At 37.1% G+C, this 14,086-nt stretch overlaps 1 protein-coding gene across 1 annotated transcript; it reads right to left on the bottom strand.

Moving 5' to 3' along the window:
• Positions 1-7,269: 7,269 nt before the first annotated feature.
• On the bottom strand, positions 7,270-13,768 carry si:ch211-153b23.4 (uncharacterized protein LOC335392 homolog). The gene is made up of 9 exons (XM_053631862.1): positions 13,561-13,768; positions 12,879-12,992; positions 10,620-12,302; positions 10,436-10,535; positions 8,798-8,946; positions 8,573-8,685; positions 8,229-8,318; positions 8,004-8,126; positions 7,270-7,917 (listed from the first exon to the last, which is right to left on the bottom strand). The coding sequence occupies exons 1-9, from the start codon at positions 13,625-13,627 to the stop codon at positions 7,828-7,830; spliced, it is 2,529 nt and encodes an 842-aa protein (XP_053487837.1). The 5' UTR covers positions 13,628-13,768; the 3' UTR covers positions 7,270-7,827.
• Between the last annotated feature and the right edge of the window lie 318 nt (positions 13,769-14,086).

Here is a 14,086-nt window from a genome sequence, read left to right as displayed (position 1 = left end):
TTCTATTGGATTTTGACATTTGACATTAACTTTATTCTTCTTTAACCATTCTTTTGTGTGTGCTTAGGGCTGTTGTCTTGCTGCATGACCCACTTTCTCTTGAGATTCAGTTCATGAACATATATTCTGACATTTTCCTTTAGAATTCGATGGTGTACTTTAGAATTAATTCTTCCATCAATGTTGGCAAGTAGTCCTGGCCCAAATGCAGCAAAACAGCCCCAAACCATGATACTACCACCACCATGTTATAAGGTTCTTATGCTGGAATGCAGCGTTTTCCTTGCTCCAAACATAACACTTCTCAATTAAACCAAAAAGTTCTATCTTGGCCTCATCTGTCCACAAAACATTTTTCCAATTGCATTCTGGCTTGGAGAATGCTTGCTCTTGGAGTGATCTTTGTTGGTTGACCAGTCCTGAATTTCCTCCCTTTGTACACAATCTGTCTGACTGTGGATTGCTGGATTCCAGACTCTTTAGATATGGTTTTGTAACCTTTTCCAGCCTGATGAGCCTCAACAACTCTTTTTCTGAGGTCCTCAGAAATCCATGATACACTTCCACAAACATGTGTTGTGAAGATCATACTTGGATAGATCCCTGTTCTTTAAATAAAACAATGTGCTCACTCACACCCGATTGTCATCCTGTTGATTGAAAACACCTGACTCTAATTTCACCTTCAAATGCACTGCTAATCCTAGAGTTTGGTCTCATTTGTTTAACTGGGTTCTTCTTGTCTACTTTTAGGACTTGAAAATCTGATGATGGTTTAGGTCATATTTATGCAGAAATATAGGAAATTCTAAAGGGTTCACAAAGTTTCAAGGAGCACTGTAGATACAATCTGCATGTTTTTAGGGGTGACACTGGAAATAATATTTTCAATACCTTAATTATCACGAGAGTGGCCTCTACAAATATACAAGATAAGACTGACCATGTTAGTAACTGAAAGGGAACAGGAGAAAATATGCTTAAGCTGTTGAAAACATCCAGCATCACCCCTAGAAGTATGCAGTCTGTATCTATTATTGTAGAACACCTTGGAGTTTCCAGTTACGTGAAACTCATTGCATAGAGACACCCAGCAACGACAACAAAGTCTCCTGGAAACAAAGACCTGAATATGGCCTGAAAAATATGACCGAAAACAAAACACTGTAGTTTCTGTTACCTAAAAGGGACATTTGACTCTCCCTGCAGGCAAGTCTTTGCATTTATTTCAAAAGCAGCAGCTAATCATAAATTTCACACTTCGGAAAACTGATTTTCACAATGCTGAGTTTCCAAGTCTGTACATTTTGACAATAAACCTGATTTGCAATGGGGGTTGAGTAATTTTGATAACAATTTGACCGGTTCATGATAATGGTGGCAAAATATATCTGAATTGGATTCTGTTTTAAATGATGTATTCATTTTACCGTGTTTCAAATGTAATTGTAACACGGTAAAATGAATACATGTTTTACATTTGTTTTAAGACCCTACTTCATGAGAAAATGTTCTTTAAAAAAAAAAACAAAAAAAAAAAAATTAGAAAAAGAACCTGTCAAACATACTGTAGATTGAATGCAACTGGAAAATAGGTATTACCGACTTAAAAAAAAAGTGAATTACTAGAAAAAAAATAAGTGAATATCACTTAAAACAAGATAAATAATGCATATTTAACTTAAAACTATGGTCTGAAAATTGAATACATTGAGTTGGCATTACTTAAAACATCTGAGTTGGAAACATGGAAAGTCAAGTGAGTCAAACAACATTGGGTGTAGTTCAAATGATTTAAAAAGATCATGCAAATAGTTTCCACAAATGTTTGAGGAAATGCAGCTCAAGTTTTTTTTTTTTTTTTTTTTTTTTTTTTTTTTACAGTATTCCAGCAACTTCACTGGGGCTAGGCAGTGCAGACATTCAATTCCGAGAAGCTGCATTTCCTATTCCTTTAAACTTGAATGGCGATCTATTTACTATAAAAAGCACTATGGGTTCTGTGACTCAGTGTTGTAAAGTAAGCTAACAATGCTTGCACTTCCTTTTTACCCATGATTTAGTGTCACTGTCCTGGATGTGACCCAAGTGAACAAAGCAAAAAATAAGACCACTGTTAAACATTTCTTCCTTTATCTTACTAAACAAACCATGATATCCCTTAAGTGTCTATTGCAGTAACTAAGGAAACATCGTTAGCTAGTTAATAACTGCAAATAGAGGATGTTGTTAAATCATCCATGAAATTAAAAAATGCCAGTAGTAGTATTTTCTCACTGTGGGCTCACAGGGCACTTTCCTGAAAGTCAAGGGCTTTCAAAAAACCTTTACTTGAAAACAGTTAATTATTAATATACTCATTGAGTCTGTTGACATTGGTCACAGGTCTTGAAAATGGCATGGAAAAAAGGAAATAAAATGGCAAAAGTTACTTTAAGACAATCATTTGTAACACGCCAAACCTATTTGTGTCAGACATTTGGATTTATGTAGTATGTGTGCGATTTCATCTGCGTACGATAATCCTTCCTTACTTTTTGCGTTGTTTTTTTTTAAATTGCTTTTTACACCTCAAATTTCATAGCCATTGAATTTGTGTGCTACAAATAGGGAAATGACATAGAAAATTTGATCTGTTGAACTAAAACACATGACTGTATTTCATTTCACCGAGGCAGCACTCGCTTGTCGCCTGTATTAAAACCTTTTTATCTCTTATCATCTAGAAAGGACTACTCTAGTAGAACTTACATTTCAGAACCAACCGTGATGACATGCGACGGAGAACTGAATAAACAAGCACAAAAACAATGACAATGAAGGAAGTAATGCTAAAATTCAAGGCAAGACCTGCTCTCGTTATTTACAGTTATCCAATCTTTGGAAATGTGTGCCAGAAGCCTAGAATAAACAACAATCTTTGTTCACTAAGTATCTAAATAATTTCCAAACGTATTACACACATAATGCATCAATCATTTCATTCAATTTAAGTAGCCTTTATGTTGTCAGAGAATATAAATCGCTGTAATAATAAACTCCCTCTGAGTGCTGGGTGAAGTTGGGTTAATGATCCACTTCTGATGGTGCAGGTAAAACCTGACAACCTGATTTTATTAATTTAACATCATTAAAATAATTATAATATTTCACATTTAAGAATCATTAAACATAATAATTGTAAAGAATTATAATGTTTAATAATAAATAAATTATAATTTCCTTAATCATATATTTGTATTATTATTTATAGATGTAATTGATTTTTTATTTTTTTTTTTGGTCGTCATTATTATTATACTACCAATGCTTCTACAACTTTTATTCTTAATTGTTGCTGATTCACACCCTGTTTTAACTGAGTAGCTTGGATGAATATAAGGCTTTATTAAGATGTGGTATAAAGTGCTTAGATGTGATATAAAATTATTTGATGGCTGCTTTAAACATGTCTAACATATGGTCAGAAATGAGAATTTTGGGGGAATTTTATGCCATAATCACCCATTAAAATGCACAGTGTTGAATTAACACCTACGGTGTTTATTCATGTCCAATTGGACACAAATGAACAGTGAAAGAGTTAATTCAGCACTCTAGGTGGCAATTCAGCACTGGGGAATTTGCTGTGCAGAGGTGAGCGTTCATAGCATCCAAGTGATATCACTATTTTCGTATATGTTTCCTGAAAAAAACAAGGAGAGGTGATTACGCAGAAGGAAAGTCAAGCTTTATGAATGCGACTCACGTTCAGTTCATTTTTCAATTAATTTATTTCCAGCAACAGTGAGAGGAGTGTTCTTTCACGGAGAAGTATATTTTTATCAGTGTTATCTAGGTTTTCAATTCAATTCAATTCAATTTTATTTGTATAGTGCTTTTTTACAACAGACATTGTCTCAAAGCAGCTTTACAGAAATATATAAACACGGTATACAGATATTAAAAGTGAGAATTTATCCCAATTGAGCGAGCCGGTGGCGACGGTGGCGAGGAAAAACTCCCTAAGATGTTTTAAGAGGAAGAAACCTTGAGAGGAACCAGACTCAGAAGGGAACCCGTCCTCATCTGGGTAACAACGGATAGTGTGAAAAAGTTAATTATGGTTTTATATGAAGTCTGTTTGGCCTTAGAAGCAGCCGTAGTCCCAGCAATCTGGGATTGGAGTAGATGAGAGCTCCATCCAGAGGTAGGACATCCGAAACGGATCAGGCAGGTCCGGAGATGTTAATTCATTTCAATTTTATTATATACTGCTTTTAACAATAGCTATTGTCACAAATCCACTTTACAAAATCCAGATGTAGATTTAGGTCCCTAATGACCACCCCATAGGTTACAGGGGTAAGAAAAAACTCCCTGAGATGCCACGAGGAAGAAAAGGAACCATAAGGACAAGTAAAGGCAAAAGGTCCATGTTCAAATGATGCCCAGTATAAGCTTATCATGAATAAGCATGCTGGGATAAGCACAAGGCAGTCTTTATGATTACAACAGCAGCTCTTAGGTAGTATATTATCCAGGTGAGATTATCCACGAAGCAGGGTCATACTTATGTATAAACAGCTTTTGGGAATCGCAAATCATTAGCGTATCCATGTAGGACCATCCACAGCAGCAGAAAGTGAGTCACAAGTACAGAAAGCTTAAAAGAAGTACAGCATCATGATATTGTTTTGGGAGACCCCATATTTTACTTTTACCAAATCTTTGTTCAAAGATCTTTGTTATGGATGTGTCCATGCAAAACATTACAAACCTACACAGACTGTAGAAATCATATTGTGCCCTCAGTATTACAGTATATGGTTCTGGCATGATATTACATGTAATGTGCTTAATAAACTGAAGTTTCACATGTGATTGGGACTGAAGATCAGCTAGCAGGCTCGTAAAACTTGTTTGTCTGCTTCCACAGAAACTTGTACTATATGTTCTAATTCATTTTAATATTGTTAAATGTTTGAAATTTCTAGGTACACTATACAGCTTAAACCGTTTAAGTTGAAACATTTGAGTTAACAAAATAGTTCAATTTACTTAAATTATTTAAACAATATGGTCAAAAGTATGTGGACACTTCACCATCACACCCATCTGTGGGCTTTCCCTAAACTGTATCTAGAATATCTTTGAATGCGGTAGTACTACCAAAACCTGTTTCATCGTAACAATGGGTCTACACACAACGCTTCCATAAACACGTAGTTTGCCAAGCTCGATGTGGCAGAATTCAAATGTGCCAAGCCCTGACTCAACTCGACTGAATACTTTTGGGATGAATTAGAATGCCAAATGTGCACCAGGCCTTTGCACCCAACATCAGTGCTTGGCTTCAATAATGTTCTTATAAAAGTAAAGGGGCACCAACTCCTTATTAATGCCCATGGTTTTGAAATGGGTGAATATGGGTGTGATGGTCCACATGCGTACTTTGGTCATATAGTGTACTTAACTTAGGGTCATTCTAAATCAACTGGCCCAATGCAGTTTGCTCAACGGCTTTTAGTTTCCTATTTATTTATTTAGTTATTTTTTGAGTGATTACATCTATGCATTGGCAGTTCAAAATCATCAGTTTTTTCAAAAATTATTTTACTACCATTGCCATCTTTGTGTCATGGCCCACAACAAATTTTGTTTATACAGCTGTTTACGGAAACCACGGATGGGCTTAGCTCTTTGGAACAAAAACTGATCTCTAGAGTACATCACAAGATACATGTACATATATAAATATTTAGCAAATTCTTGTTCATTAGACTTAGAAGTAGTGCTCAAGATCGCTCACAGTTTTACATTTAGGTTTAAATTATAATGGGAAGGGTTCGAGTCTCAGTCTTAATTCTTTTAAGTCTCTGGTCTCTGGTGGAAGACCAGGTATGAACCTGAAATTCTGACAGAAATAAGTCCTCTATTGTAGCATTCTGCTGTAAAAAAAATGATGAGTTTGAGATTGGAGGTAAACTCTGCAGGACAGTGGACCTCGAGGGCCAGATTTGGAGAGCCAGTCTGATCTATCATGTTGGTAGAGGTATACAGTTGGCATGTGGGATTAGATTTTATCCAAACATGGAAGTACAGTGTTCAGTTCGGTGTTTTAAAAATGAACAGCGGCATAAACAGAGCTGCGGTCTTGTTTCTCATGTGATAAAGGCAGAAATGGACTACAACTCAGAAGTCACTTACTGCTTTTTTTCCACAGGACAAACAACACCACAGCTCTGTTTATGACACTGTTCATTTGTAATACACCCAACTGAACACTGTAAAGCTTAAAGTTTAATTAAGTCAATTTTTTTTAAATGCTCTTTTGTTTATAAAGATTCACTCACTCACTTCCAGTAACTGTGTTATCTTTATCAGGAATGTGGTGAGTCCAGACTCCATCACAGGGCACCATGTACACACTCATTTACACAATCAGTAACACCTAAGGGCAATTTATTTGAGCCAGTCCACCTACTGGCATGTTTTTCAGCAGTGGGAAGAAACTGGAGAACCCAGCAGAAACCCACATGGACACAGGAAGAATATGTGAAAATCCACACAGGCACCAGTACCAAACCAGGGATCCTGGAGCTGTTAAGCGGCAACACTACCCACTGCACCACCTCGCCAGCAAATAAAAAAAAATCTGTTATAAAATGGTTTCGTTTAATCATTTCCACTGTTTAAAGTGTAGAATATCTTTTAGGAAGAACTTCAGCATCGTACAGAATAATAATAACAGCATACAATTATTATTATTTTTATTATTATCTTCTTTGGCCAGTGTGCAAATCCACTTAAAGTGTTAATATTTGCATAATGTAAGTTAAGTAATCATAAAGTAGACTTTATTGACCTGTAAATGTAAATGTCAAGATCTGTATAGTTTATTGTTGTAGTTTTGCTAGCTGGAATGTCAAAACTTTGATGTCTCATACCTCAAAACAGCACTTCACCCAGAATCTTCACCCAGATAAAACTTTATAATACTGTAGTGTATTGGAATACTTTAAATGTACTACTTTGAAAAGTACTAAATGGTTAAGGCTCTGGGTTACTGATCGGAAGGTTGAGGGTTCAAGCCCTAGCACTGCCAAGCTGCCACTGTTGGGCCCTTGAGCAAGGCCCTTAACCCTCTTTGCTCAAGGGGCGCTGCATCATGGCTGACCCTACGCTCTGACCCCAGATTCTTGACATGCTGGGGTATGCAAAGAAAAGTCTTTCACTGTGTATATGTGACCAATAAAGACTCATCATTACACAGTGACCATAACAGTGTCTGTTAGAATACATTTAATTTATACCTACTTTACATCTACTACAAATTGCATTTGCATTTTATTAGTAGCATACATAAATATAAATATTAGGTACAAGGAGCAATAGGAATAAATAAAATACTGAAAATATAGTCCTTCATGAATCATCCACTGGGACTTGTGTTTGGTGACTAATGTAATTCCCTTAAGTGCAATGTCTATATACAGGAAAATATTTTGTACTGTTGCATGACCCATTTGCATTTCTAGTTATACATCTCTATAAATATACAATATACAGCACTGTAATACAATGTTGAGTGAATTTTGTTCATTCTGTTTCATATTATGAATATGTATTACTGGCTGGATTCTTTTATTGTCATTTCATTACCTATATACATATACAGTCTTATTATTTACATGTTTAAAGCTGTCAATACACAGAGCTCTATGATTCATCTTCATCATCCTTGTTGCAATGTTGGCTGAGGTCTAGTGTACTCAACGGGACTTCGGGGGTCGGCTGACGAAAACCCAAATCTGTTTCAGAACCTGTTTGATATTCTGTGCTATCTCATTGAGAATCAGTAATGTCTGCTGTAAAGCCTTCGTTCAAGAAGCCATGCTGATGTCTTTTCTGAATTTCCTCGAATAGCTGCAGGACCTAGAAAAGATCACAGAATAATAATGTGTCTTACCACGGAAAGTAGTATATATTACACTATCTGACCAGAAGTTAATCAATCTTACCTTAGACTTAGGAATAAGGCCGACTCGGAAAAAGCCAATTTGGCCACTCTCGATTTTCGTGCAGTCCACGACAGTGGAGGCAATATTCTCTGGTGAAGGCCCATCACATAACACGCCATCAACCTATGCACAGAAATAGCATTCCTCATTTATATCCAGTATATATGACGTTCAATGTAATTAAATTTATGAGCATGCACTCGTCTCTATACGACTTAGACGTACCTTGTCACCTAACTTCGCGTACACCTGGTTATGATGGGTCGTGTCTGCTTCACCTGTCGGATTTGCTGATGTAACAGCAATAGGGCCCACCTATGAAGAAATGGGAAAAGATTATTATATTTATTTAAGACGTCAAGCAAAATAGTCTCAATTTGAAACTAATCTCATTATTGAATCATTTAAAATGATCCAGAACAAGTGATTGCATGGTTCAGGCACTGAACTTCCACCGTATAAGAGATGTTAATATACAGTATGGAGGAACGTAGAATTATAATTAGAACATATAATTAGAACAAAACAGCTAAAGGAACATAAAATATTGAAATAATAGAATGACCTACCAAGCTAATTAGGTGATTAACAACAGTGCAATCTGGGTTTCTGATGGCTATGCTTTGTGGTGTGCCAATATATTTTGATGAATCATGTAAACCAAAGAATTCCATCCATGGGGCTAAGGAAAAGGGAAACATTGCATGTTGGCCCATGTGTGAATATGGACAGTCTTATTTTGTGATAAAGTGTATTGACAACTGTTTAGTATGTATGAATGTAAAGTAAGCAACCTCTAGGAATGACCAAGCTGATTGATGATGGCCAAGCCACCTCCATAAAGTCCCAGAGAAGTGGATTGATCTGTTGTTTGACTGGTTCCAATTGTTTAATAGAAGAGAGCCATAATGACATCGGACGCTCTTGTGCCTGTTTCTTCACCCTACGTAAATAAATAAATAGGATTAAAAGTTCGAGAAAATCTGAAATTTGCATAAAGTTGTCTCTTTCGTCACTGTTACAGATTACTCCAATTCACATTAAGATTATTTATATAATGTAAATAAGGAATGAAACCCTCTGTGGCGTTTTGCTGTGTTATAGCGTGGTGTGATGTGGACTGACATGAAGCAGCGTTAATGTTACCACACTGAAATGATTATTTTCAGAAAACAGCAAATCCTGATATGTTTTATTCCTGTTATATCACAGCAATTTTGTGAATGATTGCAATTTAAATTTATTCATGAAAGTCACTTTGTGCTTTTTAACCATGTATAGTTACAGTGCCCTCCAATAATATTGGCACCCTTGGTAAATATGAGCAAAAAAGGCTGTGAAAAATTGTCTTTATTGTTTTGATCTTCTGTTCAGAAAATTGGATATCATGGATATCCAACAACTGCAAACAACACAGGTTATTTATAATAATAATAATAATAATAATAATAATAATAATAATAGTAATAAACAATATTTGTTAAAATATAGGTGTGGTACAATTATTGGCAAAAGGTTGGCAAAAATGTCACAACTGTGTGGAAAAAGGCTGTTGAGCTTTGAAAAAAAAAAAAAGCATTGAAAATGCCCATTTCCACCATCTGGGCAATGACTAAGAAGTTCCAGTCAACTGGAAATGTTATGAATCAACCTGGAATTGGACGTGTGTCTATATCGTCTCAACGCACTGTGAGGAGGACGGTTCGAGTGGCCAAAAAATCTCCAAGGATCACAGCTGGAGAATTGCAGAAGTTAGTTGTGTCTTGGGGTCAGAAAGTCTCCAAAACTACAATGTGGTCACCTTCCTGTTTGGAAGGGTTTCAAGAAAAAAGCCTCTTCTCTCATCCAAAAACAAACTCGAGCGTCTTCAGTTTGTCAGACTCTACTGGAACTTCAAATGGGATCGGGTTCTATGGTCAGATGAAACCAAAATAGAGCTTTTTGGTAATAAACACTAGAGGTGGTTTTGGTACACAGAGAGGTAGCCATATGGAAAAGTACCTCATGCCCACGGTTAAATATGGTGGTGGATCTTTAATGTTTTGGGGCTGTTTTTCTACCAGAGGACCTGGACATTTTGTTAGGATACATGACATCATGGACTCTATCAAATATCAACAGATATTAAATGAAAACCTGACTGCCTCTGCCAGAAAGATTAAAATGGGTCGTGGTTGGATCTTCCAGCAGGACAATGATCCAAAACATACATCAAAATCAACACAAAAATGGTTTACTGACCACAAAATCAAGGGCCTGCCATGGATCAACTCTTCAATATGAACCTATCATCTAAATTGAAGCTGGAGGATGACTGAACTACATGTGATCCATACTGTTACAGAAAATTAATCAATAACTTCTAACGAAACAAATTGGAGAATTCAATAATTTTCTGGTATACGTATTGCAATAATGTATTTGGACCTTACTTATAAGCTTTCTCAACCGCCTCCGGTCGATTGCAAGCTGCCACAAGCACATACACGGTGTCGGTGGGCACTCCGCATATTCCTCCATTCTTCATGATGTCTATAAATACATATAAAATGTCTTTACAATGAACCATGCACCCTGATTTCATCTGAACTACTGGTTTAAAGATGAGCGTCTCACCTGCAATCTGTTTCACCGATGAGACTTTCCTGGATGAAAGGTGTGGACAGCTGTCCCTGCCTCCACCAAATCCTTTCAACTTGATCAGAGGACCACCAAAGGGAAGTTGCAGACTCTCAAAGGTGCAGTTCAGTATATTGGCCAAGAAAAAGTAGAAGCTAACCAGACCAAAGATGATGGTCACACCAATGTCATAGCCATAGGGTAGCGCTCCTAAAGCATCCAACAGGAAACTAATGAGAATGAGCTCAAAGGTAACTGCATAGACAAACCATGCTATATTCAGGAATAAGGCTCCAACAGCCACAAGTACATTAAAAACCATGAAACTGATGATTCCTACTGCCAAATGGAACCCACGGACATCACCAGAGAGACCACCAAAACGTGTCAGGCCCCACACTGTCCACATGATGCCATAGAATATGAAGGCAGTGCTTTCGAGGGTCTTACCTCGAGCAAAGGCAACTGAGCCACAAAGTACCTGCAGGACACCACCTGAAACCACAGCCCATGGCAAAATCAGAATTCCCAAGGGGTCCTGATTAGTCACACTAGCAGTGATGGCAAAAGCTGCCAGCACACTACAACCATGGCCCAACACCTCAGCATCTGCAAATTTGGAGTAACCTAAATAGGGAGCATGCAGGTCTTTGTCCTGAGTCCGTAGTGTAAATTTGTTGCTACGAGCCAGAAGATTCTTGAGGACTCTTTCACCTGTGGGTATCTTCTTTGGAGAAACCTGGTTATAGAGAATTACCAGAAGCATGAGGGCAGATGCCACAAATATAGCTGCTTGCACACCTTGTGTGCCTCCCTGAAAAAAGCCTCTGGGTTGTGCAGCAATTGATATAGCGTAAGCCACAAAGAAGAGCAGGTACAGGCCATCAACTAAACTTCTGGTGCAGCTAAACAAAGCCAGGACAAAAAAGAGCAAGGCAAAAACAGTGGGGAAAGGTACTGGGGAATAGGGCACTTGGTTTGTTACGTCCCTCACTAGCACACTATACCCTTCAGAAAACTTTAATATAGCTGTGAAGCCATAGAAAGTTGCTGCCAATGTGTCCATGGCTCTGTAGGAGAGGACAGACACACCTAGCTGGAAGACACCAGCTGTCCAAAGCCATGGGACATGGCCAGAGAAAAGCCTAGGGACCACACCAAGCAGTGGACAAGCTAGCACACTAGCTGACAACAAGTTCATTACCAAACCCACAGCAATGATGTTGTTATATTCTTGACCCTGTGCTGAGTGCTGACTGTTTTTATTCAGCAGACCTGTCCCTGGTAGGTTAATCTTACCATGTGAGATGTAGAAAAGCAGACGCCCGCTGCCAAAGTAGGTACAGACAAAACAGACCAAGAGGTAACAGGCAGCGGTGGCTGACTGGCCAAAGTTTACATTCACCAGACCAGCAATTTCATGTGCACATGCCAAACATATGGTGAGGGAAATAAAGCAGAGGAGGACATTCTTATGCAGAACAGCCACTAAACTAATGATAAGCAATGCCAAAGTAAAAGCAGCAAGCCCTGGTACCATGGCATTTCTAAGCTCATTTCCTTCACTGATTATACCCTCCCCTGCGAGTATATGGACAAGCCCCGAGCCACACCACAGAGCTGACACGGTCAGACACAGTGTGGTATAGAGAAAGCTGTGGGACAAACTCCGACACAATCCTAAAACACAAGACAGGAAAAGTGCTGTTTAGAACTCAGAAAGGCAGATGTGGTATAAAAGATATTACAGAGGAATTTCCCAAAATGTTTATTATTGATGGATTTTGTGTTAAATTTTATATTGATTAAAATTGTTAACTAAACAATAAAGAAATAACAGAATGTCTCTGCAAAAGTCTTTCTCTTGAGAGTGTTTTCAAAGTGAAATAAATATTTTATATTTTATAACAATATCAAAATACTTCATTTTTTCATAGACCCAAAACAAACGCCTTGTAATAATATCAGCAATCAACTGGCAAAGACTGATCTCTATTTTCTTAATTACCCTGTTCACCTCTAGTGCAATTTATTCAACGTATAATCTGTGCATTATGTAAAAATACGTTACAATATGAGATAAAGCTCTTTTATGGTCCTTTTAAAAACAACAATATTAGATACAAAAATATATCAATTCTTTTTCATAATATCATGTACCGTTATCCTGATTCTTCTGAATGTTTGATCTTAATATATCTTAATTGTACATCAATAAAACATAAGGGATTGTAATATGTAGCGTCATACACCCACCTGCATAGACCACCAGGGCGGCGATAATGATCAGCTCAACCCCCAGCGCTGTAGCAGGAATTAAGGCCTTTTCCGGAGTGCTGGCATAGTAGTTCACCAGAAGCAGCAAAGAGCCTTGATTAAAAATAATAATAATATAATTGGTGATTGATCAGATGTCTCCTTTTGCCTTTTTTTTTGTATTACTTTATACATTCAGTAATTATGTAAGAATTGGGAAGTTGATGGAGATCACTGTGCAAATCATTAATCAATGAAAGCTTCTAAGAGAGAGAGAGAGAGAGAGAGAGAGAGAGAGAGAGAGAGAGAGAGAGAGAGAAACAAGCCAACATCTATTTGGATTTAAAAACTCATACATAACTATTATATAGATATATTTTTTAATGATTTGTGCCCTCTAAGGCAATAATTATATAGTTTAATGAAACGATTTAATGACTGACAAAACATTTACAGTCACAAACCTATGAATGCATCAGTCTTTATAAACAAGTTTAAACAAGTAAATTCGGATTAAATGATGTTTGTAGGCCTATTAGTCGTTTGGAGGAAAATACACTGAATAAACGAAAACTTCTGACGCACATAAAAACCAATATAAAAACAATTGCCTCCATATTTAGCCAGTACAAAACACTGCTGTTGAATGATTGAGGTATGAAAAAAAAAAAGTGCAACATACCACCAGATATGCCCAAAATACCGATGGAGTAGTGCAGTGATGCGGACTCAGATGGAGGTTCTGCCATGGCTACAGGAGCTGCTCATTTCCGCGCGCGCTGCACCTTATGAACGTCCTGCTGAGTGACGTCACACCTAGAACCTGCCTTCTTGGCTTAGACTATAGGCTATTTCCTGAAGTACGATAACAGCGTGTTCTTAAAGTTAGATAGAAACCCCTGCTTTTAAATTTATTATTATTATTATTATTATTATTATTATTATTATTATTATTATTTAAAAAGTGAATAAATCGTATCCTGGACGGTTCCCTTGGGACTTTCTGACTGAGAATGAATGAATGAATGATTATTTTAATAAACCCCTTTGCTCTTTAAATGTTTATTCAAAACATAAAAAGCTTAATCAGTTAAAAAAAAAAAAGCAGTAGGACGAGATATTACACTGTAATTATATGCTATTATCTGACTTTTGACTTGTTTTAAGTGTTCCATTAATTTTTAGCATGTGAAACCCAGGAACAAGGA

Source organism: Ictalurus furcatus, chromosome 8 (genome assembly GCF_023375685.1).
Source record: "Ictalurus furcatus strain D&B chromosome 8, Billie_1.0, whole genome shotgun sequence".
Classification (NCBI taxonomy): domain Eukaryota; kingdom Metazoa; phylum Chordata; class Actinopteri; order Siluriformes; family Ictaluridae; genus Ictalurus; species Ictalurus furcatus.
Note: the sequence above shows the minus strand (reverse complement) of the source record. Positions and strands in the feature narration are given on the sequence as shown.